This window comes from Danio rerio, chromosome 17 (assembly GCF_052040795.2).
Source record: "Danio rerio strain M-AB ecotype USA chromosome 17, GRCz13ab, whole genome shotgun sequence".
NCBI lineage: Eukaryota > Metazoa > Chordata > Actinopteri > Cypriniformes > Danionidae > Danio > Danio rerio.
In genome coordinates, this window is record NC_141037.1 from 30,083,643 (window position 1) to 30,111,110 (window position 27,468).

Here is a 27,468-nt window from a genome sequence, read left to right on the forward strand (position 1 = left end):
AACTTTGTAAGATTTGTTTATCTCTCAAGAACTGGCAACCTATATTGGATGTCATTTTCTGTTGTTATCTACATGTATTATTTTGTCATATCTTCATTTTATTTCATTGCATATCACTATTGTACTCTCTAGCAAGTTAATCATGTATCTGCAGTGTCCCTCCATATTGTGCAGCCCTAAAATATATCATTTCATTTCACTCTGACAATCTGCTGTCTTATCACCACAGGTGTCCTCCACGGACGTTTCTTCCAGCACTGTGTAAGATCTTTCTGGATGAGAGTGCACCCGATAATGTGCTGGAAGTGACAGCCAGAGCCATCACCTACTACCTGGACGTGTCCGCTGAATGCACTCGCAGGATTGTGGGAGTAGATGGAGCCATCAAAGCCCTGTGTAACCGGCTGGTGGTGGTGGAGCTCAACAACAGGACCAGCAGAGATCTGGCTGAACAATGTGTAAAGGTAGATGTTATTATATTACTTGCCTTGACTTGAAACAAATTGTTGTTTTTGAATGGTAAATTACCATATATTGTCTCTTGTCATCAGGTTCTGGAGCTGATCTGCACTCGGGAGTCTGGAGCTGTATTTGAAGCAGGAGGACTGAACTGTGTGTTGAGCTTCATTAGGGACAGCGGTCATCTTGTGCACAAAGACACATTGCACTCTGCCATGGCAGTAGTTTCTCGCCTCTGCAGTAAGATGGAGCCACAGGACTCTTCCCTTGAGACATGCGTGGAGTCCCTCTCTAGTCTGCTGAAACATGAAGACCATCAGGTAGTGCATGACCAATAGACATCACCACCACTATAAATCTTCTTTCAAGTTGTTGAGGAATTACACTACCTGTAGTTTAGCTTTGTCTCCATATGAATAAATTATGTAAAAGACTTATTTGGTCAAATGACATACAGTTGTTAGATGAAGAACATATTGGTGTCGTTCACAGGTTTCTGATGGAGCTCTGCGCTGCTTCGCTTCACTGGCGGACCGGTTTACAAGACGTGGAGTTGACCCAGCCCCTTTAGCAAAGCATGGACTGACAGAAGAGTTGCTGTCCCGTATGGCTGCGGCAGGAGGTACTGCATCTGGACCCTCCTCCACCTGCAAGCCTGGCAGGACCTCTAGTGGAGCCGCTCCATCTGCTGCAGACTCGAAACTGAGCAACCAAGTGTCCACCATCGTCAGCCTGCTGTCCACACTCTGCAGAGGCTCACCACTTGTCACGCATGTAAGATGTACATTCACAGAACATTCTTGTTATTTGCTAAATGTAACAAGTACTGTGTGCTTTATCTGGTTTGTCATGATAGAACATTTCTGAAATGTATTGAAATTCCAGTATCGGCTGTTTACATTTATGAATAATTGTGTTTGCCATCCTCCTTTAGGATCTTCTGCGCTCAGAGCTGCCCGACTCTATGGAGAGTGCTCTACAGGGGGACGAGCGGTGTGTGCTGGACACTATGCGGCTGGTGGACTTACTGCTGGTGTTGCTCTTTGAAGGCCGCAAGGCTTTGCCCAAATCCACAGCTGGGTCTACAGGCCGTATTCCTGGGCTGCGGCGTCTCGACAGCTCCGGGGAACGCTCCCACCGACAGCTTATTGACTGTATACGCAGCAAAGACACCGATGCTCTCATTGATGCCATTGATACCGGTGGTAAGTGTTCATATAGTGCATATTAATATAATAAAGTTAATATTTCGTTTTAGGAGGGTAGTAATTGAGTGAAGTTGCTTTGTATTTACATTCTGAATGACTTTGTCATTCAGTGTTTGCTGAGCATATTTTCTTTTTCTCTCCAAGCATTTGAAGTGAATTTCATGGATGATGTAGGACAGACTCTCTTAAACTGGGCGTCTGCATTTGGAACGCAAGAAATGGTAAGTTTTCTTTTTTTTTTTTTTTGTTCCCACATGTTGCAACACATTGCCTTCAGACACAATGCAACAGCATGAGCAAACAAACAGCAGACTTGTGAATAAAGGTTATGTGCTAAATTTAGGACGGCAATATTCTTATGTTGCACAATACGGTTATGTGAAGAAGACATGGCTGAATTGTCGAGATTGTAATTTTGGCTGACACGCCGGCAGCAGCAGTGCTACAAATGCCATGCATAATGAAAACCAATACAGTCTGATATCTTGACCCTCTTGGTCTGGTGATAGCTTGTGTAAGTTAGAAGAATGAGGTCAGTGTAACAGATGAACATTGTTTTCTGACGATTGCAAGATCTCACACTGTGTTCTGACCTGCTTTAGGTGGAGTTCCTTTGCGAGAGAGGAGCTGATGTCAATAGAGGTCAAAGGTCATCCTCCCTGCACTATGCTGCCTGTTTTGGCAGGCCACAAGTAGCCAAGGTAAAGTTTTTGTCATGTGACTTTGTATATTCATTGTATGTTTACATTCATTACACATTGTGTAATTTTCTGTTTGTGTAATGGCAAATGTTTTTCCAACAGACTCTATTGCGCCATGGGGCCAACCCTGACCTGAGAGATGAAGATGGGAAAACTCCTTTAGACAAAGCTAGAGAGAGGGGACACAGCGAGGTTGTAGCAATTCTCCAGTCTCCTGGTAAGTCTGTCAACTTTTGTCTCTACTTCATATTTCATCTAGTGACTGAATTAAAATAATCATTAAAGTGACTGTTACTAGTTCAAACAATAATAACCTAACATGTGTAAATTGAGGCTTAATTATATTCAGAGCGTGGCTTTTTTATTGAGCATCTTAAACCAGATTGAGTGTCATTAACTCAATCAGTAGTGTGGATTTAGAATAGCAGATGAAGTAGTGTTTGTATATATTTTTTTACGTTTATGGTTATACTAGTAAAATGTACACCAATTGTGCTCGCCAATAATACAAAATGGGGATTTGCCTTTTTTCAAAATTAAGTTTTTTGTCTTGTTTGCTATAGGAGACTGGATGTGCCCTGTAAACAAAGGGGATGACAAGAAAAAGAAGGATGTCAATAAAGAAGAGGAGGAAGGCAGTGAGCCGAAAGGTGACCCTGAAATGGCGCCAATCTACCTGAAAAGGCTACTTCCAGTATTTGCACAGACCTTTCAGCAAACCATGCTGCCTTCAATAAGGTGAAAAGCATCATTATTAAGATACGTAATAATAAACAAACATCAAGCTGGTTGTTTTCTTGTGTATCAAGTGTAGCCCTTTTTATTTTGACGCTAGCAGTCCATGGGACCTTCAGTGTTTTGTTGTTAAAGACTCTTTGTATCTCTTTTACAGGAAAGCTAGTTTAGCTCTGATCAGAAAAATGGTGCACTACAGTTCTGAAGTTCTGCTTAAGGAAGTGTGTGATTCTGATGCTGGACACAACTTGCCCACTGTACTTGTGGAGATCACTGCGACTGTGCTGGATCAGGAGGTTGGATAATTTGTTGGATAAAATGTGATTTTCTGAAAATTATTCAGATTGAAGTTAAAGTGTTACTGACTTGTTTACTATTTCACAGGATGATGATGATGGTCACCTGCTGGCACTTCAGATCATTAGGGATCTAGTGGATAAGGGAGGTGACGTGTTCTTAGATCAGCTGGCCAGGCTGGGTGTCATTAATAAGGTGTCCACTCTGGCAGGACCCACGTCAGATGACGAAAATGAGGAAGAGGCCAAGCCTGAGAAGGTCAGGCTCCACTAATACCAGACTTTATATTGTAGTGCAGTTAATTAATCTGTATAAACAATTTGTATTAAGGACAACTTTTTCTTGAAATTGTTTGAAATTTTCCATTTTTGTTTTTTCCAGGATGACGAACCACAAGAGGATGCCAAAGAGATTCAACAGGGAAAGCCTTACCACTGGAGAGACTGGTCCATCATCAGAGGCAGAGACTGCCTTTATATCTGGAGTGATGCAGCGGCTTTGGAGCTCTCCAATGGCAGCAATGGTTGGTTCCGTTTTATCCTAGATGGTAAACTAGCAACCATGTACTCCAGTGGAAGCCCAGAGGGAGGCTCTGACAGCTCAGGTAGGTTTTCCTGATTGGCAATCATTAATTTGAGCAAGATGTAATGTTGTCATCGACTTTCGTGAGCTCTAGTAGCTGATGTTTTCTTTCCATTCCTTTTGTAGAAAGCAGAAGTGAGTTTCTTGAGAAGCTGCAGCGTGCCAGAAGTCAGGTCAAACCAGTGACAGCTAGTCAGCCCATCCTGTCCACACAAGGGCCCACCAAACTCACTGTGGGTAATTGGTCTCTCACTTGTCTGAAAGAAGGTGAGATTGCCATCCATAACTCAGATGGCCAGCAGGCCACCATCCTCAAAGAGGACTTGCCAGGCTTTGTGTTCGAGTCAAACCGAGGCACTAAGCACTCTTTCACTGCAGAAACTTCTCTAGGTACATTTCAATTAAAAGTTTAAAAAAGGTTTGTTTTATAAGCATCTGTCCCCAGTCACTAAGTTAATGCTTCTGTTTGACACAGGGTCTGAATTTGTTACTGGCTGGACTGGTAAGCGAGGAAGAAAGCTGAAATCCAAATTGGAAAAAACAAAACAGAAGGTATGACTAATAAAGATTGAATCTCTGTTTGACCATGCATAATTGAGACTTGAGTACACAAATTCCTCGTTTTTGCTGCGCAGAATGAGTTACTTCAGCAGAATACAAATAGGAAATACAGTACATTGATTAGGCTTGCATTTCCACTGCCAACAGTACCATGGGAACATGTGGTGTACACCAGTGTTTGCAATTAATATCAGCCTCACTCATACACAGAATAAAGCTTTATGGGTTGTTCGCATATTGCATCTTTTGCAAACTACAGTACGTTATTTTAAATATATAAAGAAAGCATCCCCAATCACATTTTCCACATGTTATTTAGATGCCCTAAGTGTTGCTTCTTTGCCTCTGGCTCTTTGCCATAAGAAAACGGCAAGGTTGGGTTAACCATGGATTGTTGCTGTGTAAACCAATATTGTTTAGCAGCTAGTCTAGCTCTACCCTTTTGGTATGGTACTGTTGTGCTAGCTTCCCTCTGGAAATGCAAAAAAAAATTTCATAGTTCTTTTTGGTGCCTTTGGTGAAAACAGACATAAGTCCTTACTGTACTGTAACATACCGAACCGCAGCTCTCAGCAGAAAAGGGCCAAAAATGTGCTCAAATGTTCGGGGTTGCTAAGATGTTTTTGTTGAGGAAACTGATGAATAGAAAATTCAGAAAAAAATATTTGGCATCTTGGGTAACGTTATTGTCTTTTATAATTGTAATAGATCTTTGCGGAATAAGTATTATAATCCTTGCTGATTTTCTTTTCAAAACATCCTACCTAAAGTAATGTATTTAATGACATTATTCAACATTCTGTTTCTGCTTCTGTCTTTGTAGGTGAAAACCATGGCCAGAGATCTGTATGATGATCATTTCAAGGCTGTGGAGAGCATGCCGAGAGGTGTAGTTGTCACTTTGAGAAACATTGCCACTCAGCTGGAGTCTGCTTGGGAGCTACATACTAACAGACAGGTAGAATTATGCTAAATGTGCAAATTTGAAATGCAAATATATGTTCTCTCATTTTACCCCATGTTGTTGAGGTCGAAAAAACAAAAAAATTTTCCCGTGTTTTTTCTTTTTTATCAGTGCATTGAAGGTGAAAACACATGGCGAGACCTCATGAAAACAGCACTAGAGAATTTAATAGTAGTTCTCAAGGATGAGAACACCATTTCTCCTTATGAAATGTGCAGCAGTGGCCTCGTACAAGCGCTTTTTACTGTCCTCAGCAATGTGAGTCACACACACAAATTAGTTTTGTCAGTTGTAAACATGTTGTCAGCTTTTATTCTCATTGCTCATTACCTTCTTACTATTTTTCTCAGAGTGTGGAACTTGACATAAAACATGATTGTAAGCCTCTGATGGAAAGAATAAATGTGTTCAAGACTGCATTCACTGAAAATGAAGATGACGAAAGGTAAACTGTATATTATGTTCCACTTGAACGGTTTGTGTTTTTGTTGGGCTCTTCTTAGAAGTCTACATCTTAACCAGCAGTTTATTTGTATGGTTAGGATGAAATGAGAGAATTTGTTTGTAGTCTGTTTGTCTTATGTGAATGCCTCTCTCTCTCTCACCTCCAGCCGACCCGCAGTTGCCTTAATCCGCAAACTGATAGCAGTGCTGGAATCAATAGAGCGGCTACCTTTGCACTTATATGATACCCCAGGCTCAACATATAATTTACAGGTCAGTCTCCATCTTTGCAGATGTATTTTTAGTTTAGAACATTTTTAAATGGTGACCTCTTTCATTATGAATAGTATAGTTTCACTGAATGGTTTTCCTGTTGTATTAGATACTGACAAGGAGGTTACGCTTCCGCCTGGAACGTGCTCCAGGTGAAACAGCCCTGATTGATCGAACTGGAAGAATGTTGAAGATGGAGCCGCTGGCCACTGTTGAGTCACTTGAGCAGTATCTGCTCAAGATGGTAGGATGTTGTCTCTTTTTTCCTATTATTCTATATTGACTCATTTGTATTCTTACAGGCCTCTTAGAAAAAGTAACTTTTGTCTCATCCTTCCCCAGGTGGCCAAGCAGTGGTATGACTTTGACCGGTCCTCATTCATCTTCGTTAGGAAGCTCAGAGAGGGCCAGAACTTCACCTTCAGGCACCAGCATGACTTTGATGAGAATGGAATTGTGTATTGGATTGGTACCAATGCAAAGTGAGCAGCTTTGTGCTTTTTTCCTGGTCATTTTTATTGAAATTGAATTTGTATTTATTTCATACACTAAACCCCAAGGTGACCTACTTGACTTGATTGTAGATGTTAATTCTTTTCTGCTTTCCTTCAGGACTGCGTATGAATGGGTGAACCCTGCTGCTTATGGATTAGTGGTTGTGACCTCCTCCGAGGGCAGAAACTTGCCTTATGGCCGACTTGAAGACATCTTGAGCAGAGACAGCTCCGCCCTCAACTGTCACACCAACGATGATAAAAACGCCTGGTTTGCCATTGACCTCGGTTTATGGTTTGTCCCCTCTGCATACACACTTCGTCACGCTCGTGGATACGGTCGGTCCGCTCTCAGAAATTGGGTGTTTCAAGTGTCCAAAGATGGTCAGAACTGGATGACTCTCTACACCCACGTAGATGACAGCTCTCTCAATGAACCAGGGTATGGGTGTTAAAATTAGTATGTTGGAGCTGTTATTGAGCTCTGACTGTTTTGAGTGCCTTTTTTAGTGCACCTACTAATTTGACCCATTCTTGGATTAGGTCAACAGCCACATGGCCTCTGGATCCATCCAAAGATGAGAAGCAGGGCTGGAGACACATTCGTATTAAACAGATGGGAAAGAATGCCAGCGGACAAACACACTACCTCTCCCTGTCTGGTCTAGAGATCTATGGCACTGTTACTGGTGTGTGTGAGGATCAGCTGGGTAAGTGCCAATCATTTCTAATGCAAGATTTTGTCATATTGTTTGAAAGTGTAAATATTATACTAAGTCTGAGAGCTGTTGATTGTGAATATTTGGAATGTAATTAATCGAGTTGCAGTAGTCTAATAATATTGATTTTTCTGTTGGGATTTGGCTCTCAAAGCACCACGGTGGCAACATTGAAAATTCAGTGATGTGTGCTAATTTATTTTACTGGACAGTTGGTTATACTGTAAAGTGGTAATGTAGCAGTAAAGATGTGTACTAATAGGGGTTTTATTTACTGATACTCATTTTAATAAACTATTATTGTTATTTCCATGTAGCTATATATCGTTTCAAGCAATAGCTGATATCATTAACATGTCGACTGGAAACCGAAAATGCTAAAATAGAGAAAAAGTAGCCTCAAATCAAAATAGCTCCGTTCAGGTATTTAATAAGTCCTTGTTTGTTCTTTGTTGTCAGGTAAAGCAGTGAAAGAGGCAGAGGCCAACCTGAGACGGCAGCGGCGACTCTTTCGCTCGCAGGTGATGAAGTACATTGTTCCAGGAGCGCGGGTGGTGCGAGGCATTGACTGGAAGTGGCGAGACCAGGATGGCAATCCTGCTGGAGAAGGCACTGTGACTGGAGAAGCCCACAATGGTGAGGAATGGCTTCATTTTTGTGTATCTTAGTGTGTGCTTCAAACTGTTGGTAGCTTGTATAGGACAGCGCAGTGTGTAGTGCTAATGCTTTAGCAGATTTCTGTACAACGGTGTTCAAGGCATCAGTGCATCGGACCACATGAAAAGTGCTTTACTGGCCAATCAACAATGGAGTTCAGTAATACTTCAGTGTTTATAGGAAACAAATTGTGAACATCAAGTGCATTTGCATGTTTTGAGGAGCTTTCTGCAGCAAATCCATCACAAGTGAGGGGGGGAGATGGAGTTACCCATTACTGACCTTCACACTGTAAAAACAGTACTAAAGTTAAAACACATTGGACTTGTTTTCCCAGCATGCTTCAGAGGGACTGCTTTGAGACCAGCCCTTCTTATTTTCAAGAACTTTCCCAGATGCTTTGTGTAATTAAAGATAATGAATGAGCATAGGGCTGATCCGAAACCAGTCTTTCTTCCTGTGTTTACTTCCTAATGTGGCGCTTTCCTCTTGCTCCTATTCTGCATGAAGAAATTATTTAAACAAATGATCTGTTTGACTCTCTGAAGTTCAATAAGTGTTTTATTACTCATTTTTGCTCTCTGCAACTGTCACTCCATACTTTTGTTTTTATTAGTTTGCTATTTTGAAGTGCAACCTTTATCCCTCCCCCCCAACTTAACAGGTAACATTTTTGATGTACTACTCATATTCTGTTAAGCATCCACTCTGTTGCTACTAATTCTTTGGGCAGCCATGTTTCAGTGTGTAAAACTGCCTTTTTAACCTGTCTCCATCAGTCAAGTCAAGTGCATGTTGATGTCACAATTTGCAAGCTCCGAATGAACTCCATTGCAAGTGTATTTGACACTGACCGAAATGATTCTTCTGTTCTTTTTCTTAAGTGGCTTTGTAGCTTGGCATTTGCAAAAATCTACTGCTTTTTTATTTATTTATTTTTATTTGTCATTTTCTGTGCTTCATGTTTCTACCTCACTGCTTCACCTGGACCAGAGTGAATTGGCTTTCATCCTAGATTATCGTCAGTAGTTTTAATATGAATTGAAGAGGTTTAGTGGAGAGATAAAAACTGAATTTGACCTCAACCCATTGGTCTTGGTTTGTTTTGTGGTTTCTGGTCCAGTGTCGAGCAAAAGCTGTTGTCTTTGACTTGCTGCTGTCCTTCTTTGCTCTCTTGCTGGGTCTCACCCGTTCATATCCCCCCTCCCTCCCCCACTTTCCAGGCTGGATTGATGTCACCTGGGATGCCGGTGGCTCAAACTCATATCGTATGGGTGCGGAAGGGAAGTTTGACCTCAAGCTTGCGCCAGGGTACGACCCTGAGTCAGCGCCATCACCCAAACCTGTCTCATCCACTGTTGCAGGCACACCGCAGTCCTGGAGCAGCCTGGTGAAAAATAACTGTCCAGACAAGGGTGGCTCATCCTCCACAGCGGGGGCCAGTTCCTCCAGCCGCAAGGGTAGTAGCAGTTCCGTGTGTAGCGTGGCCAGCAGCAGTGATATAAGCCTCAGCTCCACCCGAGTGGAGCGCAGGGTCGAGAGCCTGTTCGAGCAGGGAGTAGGCGTCATCGGAGGGCCCCCAGGAGCTGAGGGCCAAGAACCCATAGTTGTGCTTTCCTCAGCCGAAGCTGGCTCCGCCTCCAGCACCAGCACATTGACAGCAGACACAGGAAGCGAAAGCGAGCGTAAAACACCAGGACCTGATGGCACTAGACAGTCAGCGGAGTCCACAGCCATCTCTATGGGAATCGTGAGTGTGAGCTCGCCTGATGTCAGCTCTGTTTCAGAGTCGTCTAGTAAAGACGCTGCATCCCAGAGGCCCTTGTGCTCTGCCACCAGTGCGCGGCTGTCTGTCAGTTCACTTTTGGCAGCTGGAGCACCCATGAGTTCTAGTGCCAGCGTCCCCAACCTGTCCTCTCGCGAGGCCAGCCTGATGGAGTCGTTCGTTCGGAGGGCACCCAACATGTCTCGCACTAATGCCACCAACAACATGAACCTGAGCCGAAGCAGCAGTGATAACAACACTAACACGCTGGGACGAAATGTCATGAGCACTGCCAGTGAGTATCTTTACCACTTACTGATTTGATTCAGTAGCAGACATTTTTCTTGTAATCTTTGGCTTTCCCAGTTAATTGAAAGTAAGATTGAAATGATAAAATGGAATCCTTGAAGTATTTATAATATAATTAGTGTCAGAGTTTTTTAGAAATGTTTCTCAACAGTCACTCGTTTTAAACCATGAGTTAATGTAAAATTGTTTAAGCAAGAGGTGGGGCAGCAGAGTAAAATGACAGCGGTGAAGACAAACCAGAACTATAAATACTGTGAAAAGACGTTTACTAACACCTAACAGAACAACAAATACACATAAACCATCAGCACATTGAAAAAGTACTGTAACAGACATCTATATGCAGCCAAACCATGCAGACCAGATGATTTGCAGCTCCTCTTGTTCTGACAAGTGCTGCGGAGATCACACGGTGCATCAGTGTTTTAATATCGAAAGTGTGAAGATGTTTTTCAGACTAAAAGAGACAGTTGTTCTGTTACAGAACCATGTATTATATTATTTTTACCCTCTTCTTTTTAAATTAGTTTATGAATATTTAATTAGTAATTTTATATTTAGTATTTTATGTTAGTTGCCTGTCGCCTGTATCAGAGAGCCTGTTGACTACCTCTGTACACACTCCTCTCTGGTTTAGGAAAGGCTTTCCTCTACACCAGCCATCTCAGTCACCAGTGAAACAGTTTTTCCATTAGCAGATGGCATTGTAGATGTGCAAAGACCACAGCTTATGCCAGAAAACAGATATTCTGATATTTCCCAGCACAGTCACAGTTGTAGTTTTTTATATTAATGGGTCTTCTTTAGTTTGCATTCTTTTTTTTAAATATTTTATTTGTTTTTAAAACGACTATTTGGTTATGGCAGAAAATATATTATTATATTTAGCAAAAAAGTGCAACATTTAGGAACAAAATGAAAGGACTCTTCACCTTACATTTGTTTCAAATTTTGTTTAAAAATCATGACTAAATTGTGAGATTGTATCGTGAATCGTATCGAACCGTGAGTCAGGTGAATCATTACATCCCTATTAAAAATTTATATTATTAATTTAATTTTATTCTATTATTAATTAGTAATTTTGAATTTTTTTTTGTATTGACATTTGATTTGCTGCCTTACCCTTTTCAGGACTAATAGAGGACTAAAACTTCTTGTTTTTTAGTTATAGTCATTATCGAGATACATCCAGCACAATTAAACAATTCTGTGAATATTAACATGATTCTAATTCTGCCATGATTTGCATGTTTAGCCTGTAGAGCAAGCTTTTTCAGTTACCTGCTTATTTTGTTCTTTTTGTAGACTAATCACAGTTTTTGGGTTTTGTTTGCAGCTTCTCCACTTATGGGTGCGCAGAGCTTTCCTAACCTTACAACCACTGGTACCACCTCAACTGTTACAATGTCCACCTCTATAGTAACCAGCAGCAATAATGTAGCCACGGCAACTACAGGTTTGTCCGTCGGCCAGTTGCTCAGTAACACGCTGACGACCAGCCTGACCTCTACATCTAGCGAGAGTGACACAGGTCAGGAGGCTGAATTTTCCCTCTATGGTAGGCCATATTGCATTTATTATTTGCTTACACAGAAACAATCTCTCATCCTGTCTTGTTCTAGTGTGTCTGCTGTTTTTGCAGATGTCTAATCCCTAATGTTTTTGCTAATTAACTAACTTCACAGTGTTTTTCTCTGAATTGAAAGGTTTATTATTAGCAGCATGAAACCTAATTCTTTTCATTGCCTTTCTTTTGCTCAGACTTCCTGGACAGTTGTCGGGCCAACACTTTGCTTGCAGAGTTGGATGATGAAGAAGATTTGCCGGAGCCAGATGATGACGATGATGAAAATGAGGATGACAATCAGGAGGAACAGGAGTATGAGGAAGTTTTGGTACGGTCCAGGGTCAACCTTGGTTACCACGTTCATATTCATAGGGTAAAACCTGTTGTAGTTTCAATAATAGTACAGTGAAGATCCTTAATTTTTGGTTTTCTTGGTGTTCTCCTCTCTGATTACTTGACATTTGGTGTTTTTGTTTTTAGTTTGGTGAACAGTGGTGTATTTCTTGGTTAGGAATGTATTTGGTGTTCCTATCTTTTAAATGATTTATACATTTATTTGGTTTGTATGCTCGTTTACCAGCATGGCTCCTCTGTGTAGCATGTCTTCAGTTAGTTGAAATATGTGTCATATTTTTGAGCAGTTGAACATTAGGTGTAAGAGAGCTTTACTGCTTTGCTTTTAAAGGAGGAAGAGGAGTATGAAACCAAAGGGGGCCGTCGCAGGACCTGGGATGACGACTTTGTGCTGAAACGACAGTTTTCTGCTTTAGTACCTGCATTTGACCCTAGACCAGGCAGGACCAACGTCCAGCAAACTACTGACCTGGAAATCCCCCCACCAGGTACTGTATCTGTCAGCTTACAGGTGTTTTCCTAATCATTTTAAGTCAAGTGGCTACATTATACTAACGTTGCAATGAGAGCACAGTATTACTTTTACAAGCGGAAGGTGCTAAAGTTTACTACGTAGAAATGTCCTGTAAGCACATTATCTGAGCAGACGCTAAAAAGACTGCCTTTTCATAGCTCAGTGCAGTGTTTCCCATGTCTGTTGTGAAAGCCTCTTCACACTGTGCAGTGACTTCGACTAAGTGGGGATGAAAAAAGCCTTTGTTTTTGCTTTTAATGTTTTGGCCATTTTTTTTTTCTTTTTTGGCCAAAAACCAAAAATGCTGTTTTTGCCTGATGATAATTGGCAGCTGAAAATTTTGTCCCTCCTTATTAAATACTGTTATTCATTCATTCATGCATTCTTTTTTTTTTTTTTTGGCTTAGTCCCTTTATTAATCTGGGGTTGCCCCAGTGGAATGAACCGTCAATTTATCCAGCAAATGTTTTACGCAACAGTTGCCCTTCCAGCCACAACCCATCTCTGGGGAAAAAATACTGTTATATGTTGTAATATTTTGGGTTGGCACTTTATTTTTGATAGTTTTATCAATTTTATATTCGATTTTTTTTTTTTTTTTTTTTTTTTTTTAATGGAATATTTTATTAGCATGGCTCCTGTTAGGGCTAACTAACAAATTTGTTTACTGCTGAGTCAATCTCTGCTTTTTTTTTTTTTTTTATAATTATTTTTTTTGGGTTTTCACCTTTATTTTTGATAGGAAAGTATAGATAATTGACAGGAAAGCATGGGGAGCAGAGAGAGGGGAAGGATCGGCATAGGACCGCGAGGCGGAATCAAACCCGGGTCGCCGCAAGCACCAGAGTGCATGTGTCGACGCCCTAACCACTACACCACTAGCGCCGACGAGTCAATCTCTGCTTTTTGTTTTGAATTTACAATGCGAAAAACATACATCTATTGTGCTTGCAGGAACACCTCGTTCAGAGGTACAGGAGGAGGTGGAGTGCGCTCCTTCACCTCGTCTGGCTCTCATCTTAAAAGTAGCAGGTCTAGGAACTACTCGAGAAGTAGAACTACCTCTCACCAATTACAAGTCCACCATTTTCTATTATGTCCAAAAACTTCTCCAGCTGTCATGCAACGGTGCTATTAAACCTGACAAGCTCAGACGCATCTGGGAGCCTACGTATACGTGAGTCCATTGTTTAACAGTTGTTTTTATATCAACACAGTCATGTTTAGACACCTGCTAACAAACATTGTTATTTTTCAGGATAATGTATAGAGAATTGAAGGATTCCGACAAAGAAAGAGAGAGCGGAAAGATGGTAATAGCACATTTTTTAACATCTCTTCTCCTCTCAATCTCTCTTCCTATCCTCCTTTCATTCGCTCTCTTCAGCTCATTGAAATCTTGGCTGTGATTTTTCTGTGGCTGTCCCCAATGGTAAATGCTCCCTCTCAGTAAACTGTCTGTCAGTGGTCACTAACCTTAAAGCCAGCAGACTGTGAGATGACCCCCAGTGGTATCTATTGTTAAATGCACGGGCCTCTCTAGTGGTTAAATCTACTGTAATGCATGTGTATTGCGTGAGACTTTACAATCAGGAAAGACCAACATTTGGTTCTTCCTGTTGTAGGGTTGCTGGTCTGTAGAGCATGTGGAACAGTACCTTGGCACAGATGAATTACCAAAGAATGACTTGATAACCTACATGCAGAAGAATGCAGACTCAACTTTCCTGCGCCACTGGAAATTAACCGGCTCTAATAAAAGTATTAGGAAAAACAGAAATTGTTCGCAGCTCATAGCTGCATACAAGGTATAGAATGGCATCGGATATGCATATATATATACATACCATTTTTATTTTCCCTTCTGTTTTTCAAGTATATTTTCCTCTTTCTTGCTTGACTGTCACTTGTGTAGCCACCTGTTAGACAGTTGTTGCTGTCCTTTTGTACATTTTATTGCTAAATGGGTGTAAATGTCGTACCATTAAAGTTTTAGCTGTCATTGTGGACTTTATTCTTTATTTGCTTTGATTTGTTTTTGTTGTTATTTTTTTTTTAGCATTTCTGTTGTCGTTTTTGTCCATAAACTGTATAATTTAGTTAGATTTGCGTTGCTATAGGTCTGCTGAGATAAGGATTGGCAGTCAAAATTAGGGGTGCATTATTAAATGTGCTTGTATGGTTTTCAGGACTTCTGTGAGCGTGGCTGCAGATCTTCAGGCCTGAGTTCAGGGACGTTGTCCACGACGCAAAGCTGTGATATCTTGAGTGCTGCAAGAGAGCAGGCTCAGGCTAAAGCGGGCTCGGGTCAGAGCGCCTGCAGCGTAGAGGATGTACTGCAGCTCTTGCGCATCCTTTTCACCATCGGAGGAGAACCTACATCTGGACGCACACTACAGGAAGGTAAGCAGCTCGTCCTCGCAGCATCGTGTCAATCCTTTTTGTTTCTTTGTTTTTAAATTTAGTATTTGCCTATAATTCACATTTATTTGTGCAGATGTGGAAGAGCTACAGTTCAATGCATCACCTGAGGAATTCACCAGCAAAAAAATTACAACCAAAATCCTGCAGCAGATTGAAGTAATTTGACATGTTTTAATTATGCATTGGTTATTTGTTGTAGATACAATACTATTCAAAAGTTATGAGTCGGTAAGGTGTTATTATTTTTTTTATTGTTTAACACTTTGGTCCATTTTAAAATGACATGGATGTCATTTAGAGCACAAGACAGACAATTAAAAAAAATATGACCAAATAATTTAAAACAAATTTGATTGCACTGCTCTCTGGAATACCTAAATCTATTTGGTCAGTCATGATTCACTACATTCCAAGGTATGTTATTTTCAGATTAAAACAGCTGAAAAAAAGACTCCTCTGAGTACATTAAGACTACCCTGACTACTAAACTACTTTAAAAAAAATTAAAAATCAGCCCTAATTTTCAGGATTGTATTTTTAAGTGTCAAGCTGATTTTACACTTAAATTAAGATTATTCAAGAAGTTCAGTAAGTTACCATTATTTATGTATTTATTCTAAAATGCATTTTTGTATGGTTAAAAAATTTTAAATAATGTTTGTCTTTCAGGAGCCATTGGCTCTGGCTAGCGGGGCTCTCCCCGACTGGTGTGAACAGTTAACCAGCAAGTGTCCTTTCCTCATACCCTTTGAAACCCGGCAGCTTTATTTTACCTGCACTGCATTTGGAGCCTCCAGGTCTGTTCTTATATTTTTGTGTGTGTGTGTGTGTGTGTGTGTGTGTGTGTGTGTGTGTGTGTGTGTTTGTGTGTGTTTGTGTGTGTTTGTGTGTGTTTGTGTGTGTTTGTGTGTGTTTGTGTTTGTGTGTGTGTGTGTGTGTGTGTGTGTGTGTGTGTATATATGTGTGTGTGTGTGTATGTATATATATATATATATAAACCAGAATATTACGAAGGTTGTTAAACGAACAATGATTTAAGAACTTGCTTGTGTCCATAGGGCAATTGTTTGGCTCCAGAATCGAAGGGAAGCCACTATGGAGCGTTCCCGGCCATCCACGACTGTTCGCCGTGATGATCCCGGAGAGTTCCGTGTTGGTCGGCTTAAGCATGAACGTGTCAAGGTGCCTCGAGGAGAGAGTATGATGGAGTGGGCTGAGAGTGTGATGCAGATACACGCTGACAGAAAGTCTGTACTGGAGGTAAATATCACATTGTAATGTTTTTGGAAAAATAGTGTTTGATTGTCAATGATACAGATGGGGTCAATCATGATTTGATGCTCAAATCTGTCTCTGACTATTTGATGTAGACTGTGGGGCTGTTGAATGCTTGATCCTGAATGGCAGATACATTTTATAATGTGTGCAGTTATTTTGTGATAAAAGAACAGCTACAGGTCCTGGCTACATTACAGTTCCCTATCACTAAACTGAATTTTATATGACAAGTTATATGACAGCCTGCAAATTTCAGGAATTCAAATCAAAACATAGGGCTTTGGATGAGATTAAACTAGTCCTACTCACATGCACTGTTTGAGGACAAAATCTATGTAAAATGTTTTAAAATGCAAGATCTGAGCAGTCTCTAAGTGTGGAAACCATAGTATGAGCAAAATGTTTGACATTGATTTTGAATTATAAGAAAATGGTACACGGCTGAGTTTTAATGTTCATTCTACCTCATGACCACGTCAGCTGTCAATTACTAATTAGTAACGAATGGTAATCTCGCCCAGGTGGAGTTCCAAGGGGAGGAGGGCACTGGTCTCGGACCCACCCTGGAGTTCTATGCTCTTGTTGCGGCAGAGTTTCAGAGGACCTCCCTTGGCATCTGGCTCTGTGATGATGACTTCCCAGATGATGAGTCACGTCAGGTAAGCACTTCACAACATCGTCACCTTGAGGCACTAGCCCATTTAAATCTGCCATTTCACTAACTTTTTTTGTTGTTCATCAGGTGGATCTGGGCGGTGGCTTGAAACCGCCAGGCTATTACGTGCAGCGTTCCTGCGGCCTTTTCCCTGCTCCCTTCCCTCAGGACAGCGATGAACTGGAGCGTATTACCAAACTTTTCTTGTTCCTTGGCATCTTTCTGGCCAAATGCATCCAGGACAACCGGCTCGTGGATCTGCCCATATCCCAGCCTTTCTTTAAACTGCTCTGTATGGGTGACATCAAAAGCAACATGAGTAAGCTACTTTATCAAACACGTGGTGAGTCGGACTGTCACTTCTCTGAAATCCAGTCTGAGGCCTCCACTGAGGAGGGTCAGGACACGTACTCTGTGGGTAGTTTTGATGAAGACTCCAAGTCTGAGTTTATTCTTGACCCACCGAAGCCCAAACCACCAGCCTGGTATCATGGCATCTTGACCTGGGAGGACTTTGAACTGGTAAACCCTCACAGAGCACTGTTTCTTAAAGAGCTGAAGGCACTTTCTGTGAAGCGCAGGCAGATTCTAGGCAATAAGAGTCTGTCCGAGGATGAGAAGAACACACGGCTTCAGGATCTCATGCTGAAGAATCCTATGGGCTCTGGCCCTCCACTGTGTGTTGAAGATCTAGGGTGAGATATGAACGTCACTTTGTATTACAATCTAGGAAGTGATGTTTTTGTTTGTGTAAGGATGATGCTTATCTACATGTGTTGTTCTGTTTTAATTGTTTTACTAGATTAAATTTCCAGTTCTGTCCATCATCCAAAGTACATGGTTTCTCTTCTGTAGACTTGAAGCCTAATGGAGAGGATGAGGTAGGTTTCATGTTTTCTGGACGCACAGTCTCGTAAACTGTGTTCTGTTAGACAGTGTTCTCCTGCAGCTATTCAAGACAAAATCAAACAACAATGAAAATGAAATGTCTTTATTATTTTTCTTAATCTTCATTAGTTACACTAATGATAAAAGGTTTTGTGACATTTAATATATCTAATGTTCCTCTAAATAGTTTTTTCATGTGCCAGGAAAACAATTCATTTCAGTGGAAAAGTTCATTCAATGTAATTCAAGATGTATTGTGTGCGTGCGTGCGTGTGTGTGTGTGTGTGTGTGTGTGTGTGTGTAATTCACCCAAAATGGAAATTTACTCCCCATCAAGTTCTCAAAGATTTAAAGTTAAATTGAATAATGTTGGTAACTAAATGGTTGAAAGATACGTTGTGACTTTCATAGAAAAGGCTGATTTATACTTTTGCGTCAGGTTCACGCATATGCTCCTGCGCAGCCTTCATGCTGTCACATAGCTCTCGCCAGTGCCCATCCTTACGCGCACATATCATAAAATGTAACTACATGTCGCAACGACGCATAGCGCAAGCTTTGTGATTGTACGGCTTGGTAGCTGCTTAATGTATGCATGTCAGTTTAATTAAATTTATTGCTGTTTGAATACAGTATAGCAGCATAGATGTGTAGTGAATTTGCAGTAATTTCTGACAAAATAAATTCAGACAAGTTCCGAAACTGTCAGTGAAATATCTGTGATTGCAAACAAGAAAAGAATAAACTGTTGAATTTAAAACAAAAGAGAAACAGATCGGTTTGACTGTTCAAGGGAAATACCTCACGCTCGCGGTGCTGAATCATTTGCCGTCGGTACTGAGAGGGATGCTCTGCTCTCAGGCTGCAGGTTGGAGAGACTGCTGTACGAGGACTGAACCATGAGTGATCAAGGTAGGGGGAGGGGCCGACGGCATCACCCGCAGCTTGTTAAGAAGAATAGAAACGGTACAGTTTGGACACACTAGAGTCTATAAAAATCTCCAGTAACATTAAAAAAAGTCACTAGATTTGTCGCTCGTCACTACCGGCGACTTCCGTCTACGTGAGCAACAGCATCCACTGACGACCAGGTGGGCGTATTGAGTGAAGCAACAAATTTGAGAATCCTTCAACAATATGCAAATGAAGACCGACTTTCTTGAGCGGCAAACATTAGGAACACCAGTGGTGTAGACCTATACAGAACTGTTTGCAGCAGGTTCACCACCCAGAGCGACAGGCAGCTAAAAAGTCGCTACTAGTATGAATAAGGCATGACCTGTGTGGATGGAACCGAGAGTTGCACGAGCCCACTGGAGCAAGTGTTTACAAGTGTTGAGTCCCATGAAGGAGCTCTAGATGTTTTGTGTTTACCTTATGATTAATGTTGCTCCATGTCTGCTGGTTCCAACCTCTAAATGAGCAAGTTTTAGCTACTTGTACATTAAGATAGCGCTCAGGGAAAAAAAACTTAACACCAGAGAAGAAACTCTGCGCAGAGGAACATAAACACCTACTGCAAGCTAGCATTGCAGAAATGTTATTGCAGAGAAACATAAACCGCACACAGAAGCATAAATGCACGACCATGCGCATGGCAATTGCCGTGGGTTACGCAGATCCCTCAACGCAGAATTATAAATCAGCCTCAAGTCTAAGCCGACTGACAACTGCTTGGTTACCAACATTAAAATCCTTTTTTTAGTGTAGGTGAGTAATCGGTGTGTAAATTCTAATTTATAAAACACTCCACTCCATTATGGCCTCAGATACAAATGCTAATCATTTTGCTGTCCTCTCTTCAGATGGTCACCATGGACAATGCAGAGGAGTATGTAGAGCTGATGTTTGACTTCTGCATGCACACAGGAATCCAGAAGCAAATGGAGGCCTTTAGAGGTATGACCAAATTACCATCTGTACCATAGTGTAGAAGAAGCACATGTAACTTGAAATATGGCACTAAATGTAAAATACGTGTTTTGGTACAGAGGGCTTTAATAAAGTGTTCCCTATGGAGAAACTGAGCTCATTTAGCCATAAAGAGGTGCAGATGATCCTGTGTGGAAACCAGTCTCCATCCTGGACTGCTGAAGACATTGTTAACTACACAGAACCTAAACTGGGCTATACACGGGACAGGTATACAATACTCTTTCTGTTGCTCTACATTTTGTGAAGCATACAATTATGAGTTTTGTCTTTTTATGTTTAATTGCTTGAAGTAATAAGTGCAGGGTTTTATTTTGTGATAATTGACTGGATGTACGTTATCCCACTGCTGCTTTCCATTTAAAAATTTGATTTGTCAGCATTTTTAGCACACTGAAATCAAAACTTCCCAAAAAGAGACTGTTGTTAATAAGTGTGTTAATGAAACTAAACAAAAATATTAAAGATACAGTCCATATCACTTATTACACTGCTTCTCAACATGTAACTAATCACTGGGACATGACCAATAACAAGTGGGCAAGTCTCTCTTTTTTTTTTTTTTAAGTCCAATATAACCAATTACAATGTACATTCGCCCTTGACGGATATAACAGCAGCTAGTTTGTATGAAACTAAAGAGCTGCTATACTCTGATGGCAGATAATTGCACACAATATATTAATTTGAGTTTTATTAAAATATATTTAATCATTTTAATGTTTTATTCACCAAATGCAAAATGTGTGCATTTAGTGATGACTTTAGTAACAGTAGTCATTTTTTAAGGATTATTGGTAGTTGTTTTGGGTAAAGCAGAACAATATAGGGCACGTAAACCTTTGAAATACATTGTTCTCTAAATGGAAGAGAGATGAAGTTAGTTTTTGGACACATTTCAAACTGTATGTGTTATGCTGATGCTTCACCTGTGTTGCAGTCCTGGTTTCCTGCGTTTCGTGCGGGTTCTGTGTGGAATGTCTTCTGATGAGAGGAAAGCTTTCCTCCAGTTCACTACAGGCTGCTCAACTCTGCCCCCTGGTGGACTGGCCAACCTCCATCCACGGCTCACAATAGTCAGAAAGGTATTTGAAGCTTTTATTTAACAAAAAAATGTATGATGCCAAACACACATTAAGAACAAGTGACATATATATATATATATATATATATATATATATATATATATATATATATATATATATATCCCTGTGATCAACTGTAATATTAATGATGCAGCAGATTAAAGGGTAAAATTAAGTTGCATTTACTCCTAGAGTAAACATTTGGCACTAACTTTGAGATGGTCTGGCTGCAGACTTGGTGCAGATGTGATCTGAGCTGCATCCAATGCTTTTAAATGGGCTCACCTAATCCCCAACTTAACCCTACCCCACACAGTGACATCACTAGCTCCATTGAGTGCATTGTGTTTGACATCAGCCTCTGGCTTTGCTTGCATCATAAAAGCTGCACTCAGATACTATTGCTAACTTTGGAAACAAGAATTCTGAAATGCCAAAAGTGCTGTATCTTTTTTTTTTTTTTTTTTTTAAGTCCCACAATTGCACCCCTTTTAATTGTATACCTTTTTAAATTACTTTCATAGATCAGATAGATTTGACTATGGCATGGCATTAATAAGTTAATAATTAACATTGCATCATAACGATGTCTCTGTTCTTACCTGTGGTTGTCTTTTTCTTTTCCAGGTCGATGCAACAGATGCCAGCTATCCTTCAGTCAACACGTGTGTGCACTACTTGAAGCTGCCGGAATATTCTTCAGAAGAGATTATGAGAGAGCGCCTTCTCGCTGCCACTATGGAGAAGGGTTTCCACCTCAATTGAGCATGCTGTACCTTCAACATCCACCAACTCCCATACTGGTGAAGCCTGTTGTGTTTTGTTGCAGAAAAAAAAAAGCTGTGCTCTGACGAAATCCTATTCCCTTCAAGTACCCTAATAAACAGGAACGACAGTCCCATCGCAGCTCCACTAGCACCTGAAAGCGAATAGGGTTTCCTCCTCCCGCTCCACTGACTGCTTCACAAGGCCTTTCCCAGGTCAATCTACCGCTTTAAGGGCTTGAGCCGCTGGCAGCCAGGGTAGTCTCTCCTCACCTACTGTGTTTACTGTCATTTACTCCACGTTCAGTGTAAATTTAGGCATAGATCATCTTTTTCAGACCCAGAAATCATCACCATCTGCAGTGTCAGACCCTGGAAAACAAGCACACCTGCTTCTGTAGAGCTAACTATAGAGTGTTTGGGCATTTCCTTAACAGGTTTTAAGTTTTACTAGTGCCTGCATTGCTGAAAAAAACCCAACTAGTTTTCTTTTCATTTGTTTTACATAATCTGTCTGCATACAATCATGCACATGCTTTTCTTTTTTTCCTTTTTTGCTTCCGTTACCGTGTACGTTTTCAAATGTTCATTGCCCTGCTTAAGGATCCCTGAGTGCATTTGTGTAATTTTTCAATAAAGCTATAGATACAGAAACACTGGTTCTGTGTGCAAGGCACATTTAAAAAAAAAAAACAAGCAAAAAGCAAGCTGTGCTTTCCCTTGTATTTTCTTTGTATATTATAAACAATTATTTAACTCAAGTTGCAGTTTGAAGTAAACAAATATTTTCAAATGTGTATGCTCTAAAAATAATCATTAAATTGTTTGCAAAGTATTTAATGCTGTCATGTTTGCTTGTTCCCCTTGTGTTTCTGTTCTAGTCTTTGGTCGAATTGACAATATTAGGGACCGAGTAGGTGAAAATTCACGTTTGTTATAGGTTTTGGGAGTGGGTGTGGCAAAATGGCTTGACAGCGCCACCTATGTACTTTTGACAGACTGGCCTCTGTGCTAACATTGATGCACACGTATGAAAATTGGCACACACATCAAACATGCCAAAACCTATAAAAAAATGTCTCTTGGAGCGAAATCTCAAACCCAACAGAAAGTTGGATATTTTTAACTTCCTGTGCAGTTTTTGCCATTTCAAGGCATTGTATTTAAACGAACTTCTCCTAGGGATTTTATCAGATCAACATCAAAATTGGGTTTGTCATCTAAAGGCCATGGCAATGTTAAATTGCGAAGATCTAGAGTATTCGTCTAAGGGTGTGTCCGTGTCGGCCTCACAAACTTTAATGGCTCGCCACAAAACAAGAAGTTGTTATATCTCAGGCACGCATTGTCTGATCTGCTTCAAAATCCACACGTTCGATAGGAGTCTTGACTTGAACTCTTTTACATCCCAATTTTCAGTTACAGTTCTAGCGCCACCTGCTGGCAACAGGAAATTACATGCTTTACAGTAACAAACTCCTACAAATTTGATCAGATTAAATCCAAGTTTTGTCAGTATAACCCAAAGGCCTTTGTGATGTGAAATTGTGTAGATCTAGAGTTTTCGCCAAAGGACGTGTCTGCGGTGGACTGACAAAGAGTATCGCCATGGAGGAGGAAGTACTTATAACTCAATTAAACAATGTTTAATCTGCCTGGAAAATCATGTTCGATGATATTCCTCTCCTGAAGACATTTCCATGCCAACATTGAGTTACAGTTATAGCGCCACCTGCTGATAGAAGAAGGTTTAACAAAAATCTGTGATTTTCTCAGGTTATAATTTTTTTTCTATCTTAAATGTATATAATTCTCTGTCATCCTTAGGCCACCGGGCAGGGGTGAGCCCGGGTGCAAGGTCCCTTTTATTGCTGCCTGCAGCTTTAATTATTATTATTATAAAACCAATTTGTGAAAAAACAGGATGAGGTTTAGAATGGTGACACAAAGAAAAACACATTTATTTGTAGCAAAGCAATGATGAGTGGTCATTAACATCAGATCAGCTTTCAGTCATCTTGTCCAGGGCCAGTAGTGGTGCCAGTATTCTGTTCTTATTGGTCTCCACGATGTGTCCGTTCAGGATCATTTCATCAAGAATAATGTGTACTTTGTCTAAATTAAACATGATCTGATTTTTCATTAAGGAATAAAACACGTCTAACATGTAAAACTAAAGACTTAATTGACATATTTTTAGTCGTTTGACTTATAAAGGATACATCCAGCTCACTCTGTCAAAAGAAGAAAGTGAACAGTTTATTATTCTGTTCTCAGGAAAGATGTCACATTTACTATTATTAAAATGACACTTACCACACGACTGAAATATTTGTCTAGCACCTCCACAAAGTTGTGCACAAGTTCATAGATAGAGAGTTCATTCTGTGTGAAAGAGCCAAAGACAGTCAATCACGTGAATTCATGAATACTGATTACAAATGAGCATGTCATTTCGCCAATAATATGAACAACAAACCTCATTTTCAGTGACGCCAACAACAATGAAAAGAGCTGCATATTGGCGATAGACCAGTTTATAGTCCTTATACTCTACAAATGAGCACTGAAGAAGAAATACAAGAGCCAGTTAAAGATGTTCAACGGCTAATTTTATTCCGAAGAATTAAGGGCTGCTTCACAAAAGTAAATTAAACTCAAAATCACAGAAATTCTACATGTATGTAAATAATCTGTGTAGAGATTACGGAATGTTCACTATGTTTGATTGTTTCTGTTGTTTACATTAAACTTCCCCCTGAGGACTCCGGGATTTTATTCATAATATCTTGCACCGCAAACAATGGCTGCTGATACAAAGTTGTGTGGTTAACCATTAGTTGGGAAACATGACTGACCTCTTCCTTCCTCCGGGCCAGACATCCACGCACCACGTCAGCCTCCAGAGCTGCTCTCTTCCCAAGATCCACTGCTTCATAATACTTAGAGAGGCGAGTCTGCCCCTGTTTGTTCACCATCAGCAGGAACTTGATCATAGTGACTCAGAGGTGTGATACAGCACTGGGAAAGAAGAGAAATGAACATAATTACTTTTAAATAAATTTTATTTGATTCTTTATAGTCACCAAAAGCTTTCACCCGAAGTAATGTGACTAGTGTAATTTAAAGAATTATCATAATACTGTCAAGAAAGCCGCCGTTTTAATTTTCATGTTTTCATCATTTGAATAATTTTTTGATAAGTTATTGATATATTTAGAAGCAAAAATTGTATATCTTAAAAATAGAAAAATTATTTTAAATTGTGAAATATTAATTTATAACACACTAGTGCCACAATTTATATGTAAAGGGGTAAATTAAAAGTTACATAAGTTAATTTATGATACTGTAGTGACAACTACTGTAAGTGTGTTTACATAATTACTACTGTAAGACCATTACGCTACTAAATAATGGATTGCTTGGAAAAATTGGTTACGAGATTCCAACATCCTTGAGAGGTGACCTGACACATGCTGAAAAACATTTCATTTCGTTTTTGTCTTAAGTGTACTTAACATTTATAAGTTGCTGTAATTAATTTTGTGGAAAAAAGTAAACATTTTGGTAAACATTAAACCTTTGGAAAACATTTATGGCTTTCTTTATCTAATACAAAATGCAAAAAGAAAATAAGAGCCCTGTTTCAGGAAGATTCTGTTACTGTGCCTTATGTAATGTCATATTGCAATGGTTTTGAAAATGATATTTCATGGAAGAGAGTTTGGTCATTACCCCACTTTTTTTTTAACAAACAAAATGGGAGAAGTTTCTGCTTTCCAGACAAGTGTAATCTTAAAAGACTTCAAAACCAACTCTTCATTTTGCTTAGTGAATCCTGAAATTTCTGTTCATTTATTTTGGAATTGCCCTCATTCACTGACATTTTGGTGTGATGTTCTTGATTTCATAAAAGATGTGAAGAAACATTTTAAATTTACATATGAAAATGTTGTCTTTGGTTTCCATGAATGTAAAAAGGAAAATATTAATTATTTCATAAACCTCTTTTTTTTGGCCAAATTTCAAGCTTTGAAAGTGTAAACTTTTTTTTTTTTTTGTAAATTTAAAAAATGAAATGAAAATGAATTTTGAGTCTATTGAGGGATCAACAAACTTAAAAGCAATACGAACAAGGACTTGACATCTTGGACTAAATGACTAAAAACTCCTGGATTGTTGTTTGATTGATGACATTTGTTGTTATATATATATATATATATATATATATATATATATATATATATATATATATATATATATACACACACAATAACTGCTATAATTTAAAAAAAAATTATTGCAATTAAAATTTGCTGTAATTGTATTTTACATTTAAACTTAAACCAATAGCACCTTTAAATTATTTAAATAAACAACATTCTCGACGGATGCTATTGATTATTTCAAGCACTTCTCCCTTCACAAACCGTACTATACGTCTATAGATATAGTCAACGACACATTTTTATCGCCTCATCAAGTAAAAAAAAAAATCACAGATACAAAGCGCATGCGCAGAGTCTGTACGTCGTCAGTCTGGATTCGGATGACTCGAGAGCGCGCAGGGCTGGGTGAACGCGTCCCATCATGCAGCGCGCGCGCCAGTCCTCCCTCACTCGCTCGCTCACCCCCGCAGTAGGAGACTCACATCCAGGGATCGGACTAATGGCGGCCGGCAAATCCGTGCGCTGACACGAAATCCACAACAGCCGCTCAGGTGCCAGCCTATTCGGTTGGGGGCAGGGCGACGTCGCATCGCTAAGCGAACGGTAAAAAAGGGAGGGTAGAGGGGTAACAATCGGCGACTTCTAGCAGGACTTTCCTATTTTTAAACATGGATGAACAGCCCGGAGGAGGAGGAGGTGGTGGTGGAGGAGGAGGAGGAGGAGGAATGGCCGCCCAGAGGCAGCAGCAGCAGCCCGCACCGCAGCAGGGCAACAACAGCATTAATCCTCAGATGAACAGCGCAGGAGGAGCGCCTATGGTTCAGCAACAGCAAGACGAGATGCCCAGGCCCCAGCAGTACACCATCCCGGGGATTTTACACTACATCCAGCACGAATGGGCCCGTTTCGAGATGGAAAGGGCGCATTGGGAAGTGGAGAGGGCCGAGCTCCAGGTAACGTTGTAGACTTTTGGATTTTGCTGACACACTGATTGGAAACCCCAAATCGGGGCATCGACCGACAACTCGTCGGTTGCTTTAATTAAAAGCTTGAGGCTGAATTGCTAAGCATTTTACCATACATCTCGCAAGCTTCCTGTCCACCCTGTTTACACAAAATTTCAACACTAGCAGTTGTGTCAATAAACAAACCTTTCTTCATTTGAAACATGCGAGACAGATGTATTTAGCATGCCTATATTGTAAAACAGCAATCTAGTAAGTCGAGTCGCTCACTCGTTCCTAGTGTGGATGTGCTAAGCTAAGCTAACATGACATCGCTGTATTGGCGATAATACGCGACACCCGCTACGATGGATTCAGATTATCTTACCCACGATCACAGAAGCAGATCTAATAGTTGTTTGTTGCGGATTTATTGTGTCACGGGACGCATCTGTCAATGAAAGCCAGCAGACTTTGTCAACTATTCTCTTGTTCTGCCATTTTGTTTTGGTCAATATGGCGTCCGTATGGGTCGCTTTTTTATTGATCCATCCTACTGGGGCTCACTTTCACACCCTGCTTCAATTTTAGTATGTTTTACACACTGCATCTTTTATAAGATTCAAAAGAACATTAAGGGCTTTCTGATCAGCAAAAACTAGTTATCATAAAAATGCTGGATGACAGCGACGGTCACTATTTACGTTCGTTAATGGGACA

General features: G+C 40.2%; 3 protein-coding genes and 1 long non-coding RNA gene across 24 annotated transcripts in view; 2 read left to right on the forward strand and 2 right to left on the reverse strand.

Moving 5' to 3' along the window:
* hectd1 (HECT domain containing 1) overlaps nucleotides 1-22,467 on the forward strand; it is a 30,248-nt gene extending 7,781 nt beyond the window's left edge. The window contains exons 3-43 of one of the 18 annotated variants that reach the window (XM_087288339.1): nucleotides 230-464; nucleotides 552-779; nucleotides 952-1,233; nucleotides 1,394-1,664; nucleotides 1,812-1,888; nucleotides 2,270-2,368; nucleotides 2,471-2,585; nucleotides 2,932-3,106; nucleotides 3,261-3,399; nucleotides 3,488-3,658; nucleotides 3,782-4,004; nucleotides 4,109-4,372; nucleotides 4,458-4,534; nucleotides 5,367-5,501; nucleotides 5,619-5,765; nucleotides 5,858-5,952; nucleotides 6,119-6,224; nucleotides 6,334-6,468; nucleotides 6,567-6,706; nucleotides 6,837-7,160; nucleotides 7,262-7,428; nucleotides 7,897-8,073; nucleotides 8,711-8,758; nucleotides 9,318-10,154; nucleotides 11,508-11,729; nucleotides 11,933-12,111; nucleotides 12,424-12,580; nucleotides 13,561-13,783; nucleotides 13,865-13,919; nucleotides 14,232-14,414; nucleotides 14,796-15,009; nucleotides 15,104-15,186; nucleotides 15,700-15,827; nucleotides 16,089-16,290; nucleotides 16,830-16,967; nucleotides 17,051-17,658; nucleotides 17,766-17,844; nucleotides 19,657-19,750; nucleotides 19,843-19,993; nucleotides 20,724-20,868; nucleotides 21,496-22,467. In XM_087288339.1, the coding sequence (XP_087144465.1) occupies nucleotides 230-464; nucleotides 552-779; nucleotides 952-1,233; nucleotides 1,394-1,664; nucleotides 1,812-1,888; nucleotides 2,270-2,368; nucleotides 2,471-2,585; nucleotides 2,932-3,106; nucleotides 3,261-3,399; nucleotides 3,488-3,658; nucleotides 3,782-4,004; nucleotides 4,109-4,372; nucleotides 4,458-4,534; nucleotides 5,367-5,501; nucleotides 5,619-5,765; nucleotides 5,858-5,952; nucleotides 6,119-6,224; nucleotides 6,334-6,468; nucleotides 6,567-6,706; nucleotides 6,837-7,160; nucleotides 7,262-7,428; nucleotides 7,897-8,073; nucleotides 8,711-8,758; nucleotides 9,318-10,154; nucleotides 11,508-11,729; nucleotides 11,933-12,111; nucleotides 12,424-12,580; nucleotides 13,561-13,783; nucleotides 13,865-13,919; nucleotides 14,232-14,414; nucleotides 14,796-15,009; nucleotides 15,104-15,186; nucleotides 15,700-15,827; nucleotides 16,089-16,290; nucleotides 16,830-16,967; nucleotides 17,051-17,658; nucleotides 17,766-17,844; nucleotides 19,657-19,750; nucleotides 19,843-19,993; nucleotides 20,724-20,868; nucleotides 21,496-21,633 (7,666 nt within the window). In that variant the 3' untranslated portion in view covers nucleotides 21,634-22,467. Of the gene's footprint in view, nucleotides 1-229; nucleotides 465-551; nucleotides 780-951; nucleotides 1,234-1,393; nucleotides 1,665-1,811; nucleotides 1,889-2,269; nucleotides 2,369-2,470; nucleotides 2,586-2,931; nucleotides 3,107-3,260; nucleotides 3,400-3,487; nucleotides 3,659-3,781; nucleotides 4,005-4,108; nucleotides 4,373-4,457; nucleotides 4,535-5,366; nucleotides 5,502-5,618; nucleotides 5,766-5,857; nucleotides 5,953-6,118; nucleotides 6,225-6,333; nucleotides 6,469-6,566; nucleotides 6,707-6,836; nucleotides 7,161-7,261; nucleotides 7,429-7,896; nucleotides 8,074-8,710; nucleotides 8,759-9,317; nucleotides 10,155-11,507; nucleotides 11,730-11,932; nucleotides 12,112-12,423; nucleotides 13,281-13,498; nucleotides 13,784-13,864; nucleotides 13,920-14,231; nucleotides 14,415-14,795; nucleotides 15,010-15,103; nucleotides 15,187-15,699; nucleotides 15,828-16,088; nucleotides 16,291-16,829; nucleotides 16,968-17,050; nucleotides 17,659-17,765; nucleotides 17,845-19,656; nucleotides 19,751-19,842; nucleotides 19,994-20,723; nucleotides 20,869-21,495 lie in introns of those variants that run through there. The other 17 variants (XM_087288323.1, XM_087288324.1, XM_087288325.1 and 14 more) reach the window with 17 other exon arrangements.
* Nucleotides 13,193-15,525, reverse strand: LOC147839954 (uncharacterized). Its single transcript, XR_015513465.1, has 2 exons — nucleotides 13,496-15,525; nucleotides 13,193-13,276 (listed from the first exon to the last, which is right to left on the reverse strand). It is a non-coding gene; the product is annotated as an uncharacterized LOC147839954 (long non-coding RNA).
* A 1,095-nt stretch (nucleotides 22,468-23,562) lies between the features above and the next one.
* ap4s1 (adaptor related protein complex 4 subunit sigma 1) lies at nucleotides 23,563-27,261 on the reverse strand. 3 transcript variants are annotated; one of them, XM_087288692.1, is made up of 6 exons: nucleotides 27,137-27,261; nucleotides 24,491-24,653; nucleotides 24,112-24,198; nucleotides 23,949-24,017; nucleotides 23,855-23,866; nucleotides 23,563-23,763 (listed from the first exon to the last, which is right to left on the reverse strand). In XM_087288692.1, the coding sequence occupies exons 2-6, from the start codon at nucleotides 24,626-24,628 to the stop codon at nucleotides 23,635-23,637; spliced, it is 435 nt and encodes a 144-aa protein (XP_087144818.1). In that variant the 5' UTR covers nucleotides 24,629-24,653; nucleotides 27,137-27,261; the 3' UTR covers nucleotides 23,563-23,634. The 3 variants fall into 3 exon arrangements, with proteins under 3 accessions (XP_087144818.1, XP_087144819.1, NP_001003826.1); XM_087288693.1 differs by lacking the exon at nucleotides 23,855-23,866 and having other exon boundaries at nucleotides 23,943-24,017; NM_001003826.1 differs by lacking the exons at nucleotides 23,855-23,866; nucleotides 27,137-27,261 and having other exon boundaries at nucleotides 23,635-23,763; nucleotides 24,491-24,628.
* strn3 (striatin, calmodulin binding protein 3) overlaps nucleotides 26,280-27,468 on the forward strand; it is a 36,267-nt gene continuing 35,078 nt past the window's right edge. The window contains exon 1 of one of the 2 annotated variants that reach the window (XM_087289250.1): nucleotides 26,280-26,757. In XM_087289250.1, coding sequence (XP_087145376.1) covers nucleotides 26,473-26,757 — 285 coding nt within the window. In that variant the 5' untranslated portion in view covers nucleotides 26,280-26,472. 2 annotated transcript variants of the gene reach the window in all.